At 35.2% G+C, this 7,917-nt stretch overlaps 1 protein-coding gene across 1 annotated transcript; it reads right to left on the bottom strand.

Annotated features, from left to right (window-relative positions):
• Positions 1-355: 355 nt before the first annotated feature.
• On the bottom strand, positions 356-1,549 carry LOC131040719 (uncharacterized). The gene has a single exon (XM_057973668.1). The coding sequence runs from the start codon at positions 1,547-1,549 to the stop codon at positions 356-358; it is 1,194 nt and encodes a 397-aa protein (XP_057829651.1).
• Positions 1,550-7,917: the final 6,368 nt, after the last annotated feature.

Below are 7,917 nucleotides of genomic sequence, written 5' to 3'. Positions count from 1 at the left end.
TTTTCTAATACATGTATTTCTTAAATTTTAATTTATCATCTCTATAATAAGTACATGTTCTATCTATCTTTTATACTCAATTGCTAATTCTTAAATGATAATAACATCAATTACATTATATATCTAAAATTTTGCATACTTAAATTTCTCTCTCTATATATATTGCTATTCTAATATCTCCCATAAAAAATGTATAATAAGTAATTAATATATTAAACCTGGGTTCCTAAACATATACATCATTTGCACATTCACAGTTCTCTATCGTATCACCCACGAAAAGGCAATTTCATGTGCTTATTAAAGAGGACTAGACTTCTAGTACCGTCTCTTACGAACTGGATATGGTTATAAATTAATAATGAAATGATATCTCAGGCTTCGGTTCAAAGCCATATGCATAGTCAGCATTCGCACACTTCTCTACGTTATCAACTACTGAGAAGCAACTCCATGATCTGTTTTGTGTATTGAAGAAAACTACATTTCCACTGCGTTCTCTTACGAAGCAGATATAACTCCCAGCTGCGAAGGATTTAAACCAGCCTACTGTAGAACATGCTTTCCTTGGTTTTTGGGGATCGAAGCCTAAATTGGCAAACTCCAAAACCTCTTGAGGCATCGCTGAAATCGCCTTCCAGGATAGGTTTGTATTTGTACTTAGATTATTTTCGTACTCTAACTCCCACAAATATAATCGAATTGAATCCTGCCTTACGAGAAAAAATTGTGACCCACATACAAATATGTAAGGCTCCAACCACGGAGGAGAAGTTTGGGGTATAGGCGAAAATATATTTACCATGTGGCATGTGCAGTCATCTTTAATGCTGAAAATCATAACACCACACTCATCGTGAATACCGAAGTGGCCAACGATACAGAAAAATAAACCTTTAAAGAAAACTATACTCGTAGCAGTTCGTTCGGGAACCTGTTGTACGATAACCCATGATTGTTTTACAGAGTCATAAGCCTCTATGAATTTATTGTGCACTGCTACTACTTTATATCGAGCGCCCTTCCACAAAATGTCTCCCACTGTTATCCCATGCTCTTTGCTTACTTTCCAACTTCGAGGAAGTTGGACAAAACTTTCACATACTGGATTGCATACTATGGCACATTCCTCTCTTGGAACTTCCATCATCTGAACAATTTCAGTTTCTTTTCTAGTAAGCGGATTGTACAAAAATAATTCTTCATCGAATAACCTATTGTTAGTTGTGACGAGTATTCCTCCCAGTGATGCCCATAGGGAACGATTAACAGGAAAAGGCTTCACTTCTTTTGTTGACACATTTAAACGGTAACAATCTGATCGTTCATTGACAACGAGGAGCCATGGATGCTCCTTGAAAAATTTCCTCCTCCAAGTTAGGAAATCTTCACTAGATAGTAGGTCGTTCCACTCCTTGCACACTACACGGAACCTGGCAAGTGATTCTAATGGAAACCACTTGAAAATGCTTTCTATTACTTCGTCGGGTAGCTGAGACCATATAGCCTCCTTTGCAGAACTCTTCTGGAAAACACTATTCTTGGCCATGGAAGTACACACCCCAATTCATATGATTCTTTTTTCGATATCCAAGCCATATATATAGTATGTTGATTGGGTGCGCCGATAGGGGTAGAGGGCTGAATTTTATTAGTTTTTTATTAGACTGCTAATCTCTTTTATTTTAATTTTTTTTATTTATATTTAATAATTGTTTTATTTATTTAAGTAGATACTTTATTATTTTAAAAAATATTTTTTAATATTAATAGTTTTAATTTATTATTATATTAATAATTTTTAATCTAAATTTCATAGTTGTTTACACATCAAATATTTAAAATATAATAATTCAAATTCCAGGTTCATTCATTAATAGAAATCTTTTTGCTTGAAGGGTTCAAAGGTAAAAGTAATGGCTATAGATGGCTGACATGTCAAACCTCTAGCATGGTTTCAAATGGTGAAGTTTCAATATTCTGGAGCTACTCATGTCTAGCAAAACCTCTCATCTGCAGTGTTCAGAGATCAAAACAATGGTTACAGATTTCGCTCAGTTGTGAAGGCTTTGACATCATTTCTGTCAGCCAAGTTTCAATTTATCAGAGTTGCTTATGACTGGAAAACCTTCTCCTCTGCAGGGTTTAAAGATCAAAACAATGGTCTCAGATTTGTCCCTCATGTCAGGCCCCTAACTTCATTTCCAAACAATATCCTGCTTCAAATATATTTTCACGTAATTAGCCCTAACAACGACCCTCTAGGTGGACTCCCTCACAATAATTTTTGCCCAGCTTCTAGCCCAAATAATATCCCAATTGGTTAAGACCCATTCAAACAAAATTATTTTTCCTCAATGAATAGGGTTTTGTTGGGGGCCTTTGCAGATCGTAGTAGTCTTCGTCATAGGACATTTAGAAAGGGATATTACAAAGGATTCAATGACCCCTAGTTTCATAGAAACCCTCGATGGGGTAAAGATCATCAATAATTCAAGGAAAAGGTTACCCTGTGAATATAATTTTGCAAAAAGATGAAGGAGCCACTGGTTTATGACAAGCGTTAGTGTTCTCCCAACATTGACGAACTTAATGGAGATGGGATGCTAAAAGTATATCTCCAAGCATATAGATCTCCCCCTTCTGGTGTGTGTCCTTGTTTTGCGCAAACCCTTCCCTAAATATCTATCAATCCAATAAAATTTTTGCATTTGGTCTCAAAAAATCATTATTTAGGACCCAAATACAGTAGACAAGAATACAAATAATTTATGTCACTTCACATTAAATTTTCTATCTTCGGTTTTTGTAGAGATTTGAGTTTTTGAGGATCCAATTTCATATGCATTTCTATGCTCCCTAGTTAGAAAATCGAGAGGGTCCTCAGATTGTCTATCTTCATATTATGTAGGGATTAATGTTTGTGAGGATCTAGTTTCAAATGCATAACCATGCTCTTTAGCTAGGAATGTGAGAAGGTCATCCTTAAATGAACTTGTGTATCTTCACAAAAATCCATCTACCGCCTCTAGCAAGATTAAAAGACATCTCAACATATTACAAAAATGTCTTGATGAAAACAATATGAAGCTTTAGTTTTTAAAGGATGGAATTATTAAGAGATCTCAACATATTATGATTTGTCAATCTCTTTGGATGCTTCAAATAAATCCTTTGTCCATCAAATATTAGTATCTCCATAGGAAACATCTAAATCTATAGTTCCCTACTTTCAATCTCATTGATTTCCTATGCACAACAACATCAAGATGGATAGCTTCTTAAGAAGTGCCCAAAGATAATTTGATAATTATTTTCTATCAAAATTGAAGACTCATTTTTTGGTTGGGAAGTATAGTCAGCTCATAGATGAGAGGTTTTTAAAGACTTTCATTGTTGAAATTGCTCACTAAGTCTTGTTTGAAAAATCGGAGATGGAGCAAAGTAATTTGATGACTATTTTGGTTCATCCACACAAGCACAAGTTTTCTACTAGAGAGATGGAAGTTTAGAATACATATTTGTTAAGATGAACACATGCTCTATTCAAAAAGATGCATGGATATCTAGGAGATTTGGAAACTATGATATCTTTTTCTAAGTCTTGTACCTTGGATCATGGCAAATGGGTCAGTGTAGTGTGTGGCCAAGAAGAGGGATGTTTACATAATTTTGTGAATCCAATTATGGACTCACCCAATGACTTAGAATCTTAAGATCAGGGACAAACAAGATGAGTCCCTACATACTTTCGACACAAAATTATCCCTAAAGGACTCTATTCATCAAACTCTGTCAAATGCAAATGGAGACTATTCTTCCAATAAGCCTAAGGGTAAAGATGGCAAGCTGCCTAAGGAAAAATAATCAAGAAAGATTATAAAGGAAGAGATCAAAGGAGGGATTCAAACAATTTGGAGGAAAAACTAAGACCTCAATGAGTGTATTTCTCTTTGTGCTAGCAAAGAAAATCCTAACATGGAATGCCAGGGGCCCAAATGTCCCTAAAAAAAAATTTCTTATCACATCCTATTTTCAGATGTGTGGGGCAAACATTGTAATACACCAGGAAAATAAATTGTCAAAAGTTGAGATTTTGAAGTCATTCAATAAATGGAAGAAATGGAACTTTACTACTTAAGCATCTTTACGAGCCCTATGGGGTCTCCCTATACTCTGGACAAGTAGTAGCATTCAGGTTAAAAATATTGCATCTAAAGAAAAGTACATTGAGGTAAAAGTTATTTGCTAATATTAACTTCCACTTGATTAACATTTATGGGCCAAACTCAAGAGTGGGTAAGAAACTGGTTTGGGATTTAGTATCCTTGGTTTTTCCTAACTAATCGAATATTCCATTTACTATTTGTGGGGATTTGAGTGCAATATTATCTCTCAAAGATAAGTCTAGTCCAATTGTCCAGACTCTAAAAACAATGAAAGATTTTAATGATTTTGTAATGAATAATGGTCTCAACTATTATGTCCCTTCGAATATAAATGTCACATTGACCAACAAAAGAAAAAATTTCCTACTCATTGCAAAAAGGTTGGACAACTTTTTCATTAGTTCAATCTAGTCTTCCCAATATGGCCTTAGATGGTGAGAAACACTATCTTTCTTGGGGTTGGATCACTTTTCCTTACAATTGAGTTGGCCTCTTTTTCCCTTACAAGATAACCCTAAGGTTTCTTTTAAATTTGAACAAATGTGGTTTAGGGAGCTATCATTTTTTCCCCTTCTTAGATCCTAATGGTAGAGTTCTACATGTATTCTTAGCTCAATAATGTTTCATCTCTGAAAAATCCTCAAATTGCTCAAATCATAAATTAAACAATGGAATTCCTAAGTGTTTAAGAATATCTTTGTTACAAAACATATTTTAGGGTCCCAATTGAAGACTAATAATGAAGAAATAATCTAGCAATAGATTAATGGTAAGTCATACCACCATCAATGCCATCTCCATGTAATGTTTAAAGAAGTTTTAAAAAGAGAAGAAATATATTGGCATCTAAAATTCAATGAGTTGTGACTATGAGAAAGGGATGGAAATACTAAATTTTTCTACTCATATACAAAAATGAAGAGAATGATAGATTCAATCTTTCAAATCAAGAATTCTATAGGAGTTGTTCTTAAAGATATTGTTAAAGAACTTCTTCGTCTTCTTCTAAGTTGGCACACATAAAGATAAGAAGGAGAGTGCCAAATTTGATGTTGCCAACATTTTTATACACCCATACACAAATATTTGAACACCCTGCCCATTATTTGATATATATTTTTTTATATTTTCATTCCTCCCATCTAATTCATTGTTTAAAATCCTTATCCAATTCAATCTTATCATCCATTTCATCTCCTTATTGTCATCTTATTGACATATCTCACCATATCTTCAATATCTATCATGTATTGTAGCAAATATTTTAGGGGTACTATCTAAAGAATTAGATGCTTGAATCATTCCTACATCTTCTATCATGCATTCATTATCTTGAAAAAAATATTTAAAAAAGATAAAAAAAAAAAATTTAAAAAGAGAAAATCTAAAGATAAATTATTTGGCCAATAGTGAAACCCACCTCTACCAATGAGTTTGCTTCAGATGGATTAGACTCTCAAGAGTCTATACAGCAAGAGGACATCCAATAGAATACTTGTAAAGGAAAAGATGTCGAATCAGGCCAAGTCGCCAATTAGCTATATCACTGGCCATTTAAGATCCTATTAGAAATCCTTGCTCCCATTTCTTAACCAAGCAGTCCGATGAAGCACATGAGTGTTCTTCCCCTGCAAAGAAGAGACAGGCATTGTCAGAATTTTTAGCGAGTGTTCAAATTCAAGTGCTCATAGAAGTCCAATTTTTATCAATGGTTACAACATCTTCGATGAAGGTACTTTTTTCTCTCCCTCTTCATTCTTCTCAGTCTTTATCTTCTCCTGTTGTCACCATTCCTTCTTTCTCTGCCACTACAATGTTTTCTCCTACCCACGTGGAAATTTCCATAGCAACCTTGTGGTCCGTGTCTTTCCCTCCTATTACTATTTTTCCCATAGTGTCCCCACATGACACTCCTTCTTTGAGTAACGCTCTATAAATTCCCTAGTTTGCAGAAACTCCTTTTCAATTTGAACTCTCTTTCTCAGTTGCATGGATATTGGGTTTTGAAAGCCCTAGTCTTCCTACATTATCAAGTGAAGCTCCATTTTCTTCCCCTTCCACTAGTTCAATGTTATGCATCCCTTACTTCTCCCCTACTACTCTTCCCCAACCAATCTGCATGCAATTGAGAGATTCCATAGTTACAATTCCTTTTCTAACTTCGCTTGGTGCTCCCTTCACGGGGCAGGTGATCCCTTCTTAATCAGATTTCATACATCATGTTATCTCTTCCAAGTTAGCTAAATCTCAAAGGGTGGCAAGGCAAAAGGAGAAAGATTGTCAGAAACTCATCCAGCCTAGTATCCAAATGCGTTTCAATAAATAAAAATAAAACTTTATGTTCTTGACTATGTTTTCTAATTTCATCAAACCTCAAGAGGAAATGCAAACAATAGACTATTTAATTCATGTTGTCGGCATAGACATGAAATGAGATCATGCACAAGATAAGGTTGAGATGATGGAGGAGAAATAAAAGGCTTTATCAATAGATTGCCTCAAGAAAAGAAGATGCTTGGAGAATCTCAGAGAGGAATTGGTCCATGTTAGAGCAATGGTTGACCATTACAAAGTAGAAAAAAGGCTAATAATGCTGAGATTACTTTCCTTAAGGATGATGTTTAGAAAGAAAAGGTCAAAAAATAAAAGCTTTAAAGTGCTCTAAACATGGTGACAACCCAGTTGCAGCTCAAGAAGGTAGTAAATAATGAATGGAGTGAGAATTTACATGATAACGAACAGGCTTTCTTGCAACTCCAAGTGAACTCCCCTGACACAACTTAGATCCAAATCGAGTTGCAAGATGCGGGCCGAGAAAAAGAGAGGCTCTTCTGGGATTTGATTCAAATACAAGAACTTATTTCTGAGGAGAAACAAGAAAAGGAGCGAGCAACATAGGAATGGTAGAGAAAGCAAGCTCAATTAGATAAGGAACTCGAGGAGTCAAAGAAGGCCTTGGAGAGTGAGTTGAATAACACAACCTGAATGTATGACAAGTTATAGGATAAGGGTACTAAAATCATTGCATTGGAACATCAACCATTAGTAGCAAAAAAGAAGGTTAGAGAATTATATATGGATATCCAAGAAAAAAAGGAGGAAATTTCTCTCATCAAAACTTGTCGATGTTACACCTATTTGCCCTATGGATCTCACCCCTTTCATCCAGGATTTATATGCTTTGCATTAGGAAAAGGAGAAACTGTTATGCCTCGTTCTGCAACGAGACCTAAAATTCCTAGCTAATGTGCAATATTTATGCACCGAGGCAAGTGTTACCATTGATGAAATCACATAGTCGATTATGTTCAAGGTCCCTGATGCGGAAAAATTGGTCAAGTGGTTATATACCGCTTTTGAGAAAGAATTGATGGCCAAGTGGGTAAAAGATCATAAGCAACTGGTTAGAAAGGCTAATAGTTTCATCGGTCACCACCACGTATAAACTTAGGTCGGGTCCACCTTAAGATTGCTCAAATCCTCGGTGTTAGATATAAAGGAGTGTTTTTTATGATTTGTAAGTCTTGACTTACCTTCCATTTTTCCTTCTGATGGTTCAATTTTGCAGGTTCAGTAGATCATGAGTTTGATTGAGCAATGGCTTCTAGAGTAGACTTTTATCAAAAATCTAAGTGTTCCCCCTACTGCCAAAGAGGTTGAACAATTTTTGCTTATGCTAGCTTGTCTCCATAATCTTCTTAGGTTGGTTAACAATGAGTTGGGCGATCTCCCTTTCAATGAAATTATT

The sequence above is a fragment of the Cryptomeria japonica genome, chromosome 5 (genome assembly GCF_030272615.1).
Source record: "Cryptomeria japonica chromosome 5, Sugi_1.0, whole genome shotgun sequence".
Classification (NCBI taxonomy): domain Eukaryota; kingdom Viridiplantae; phylum Streptophyta; class Pinopsida; order Cupressales; family Cupressaceae; genus Cryptomeria; species Cryptomeria japonica.
The sequence above is the reverse complement of the archived record's forward strand: the minus strand, read 5'-3'. Positions and strand labels throughout refer to the sequence as shown.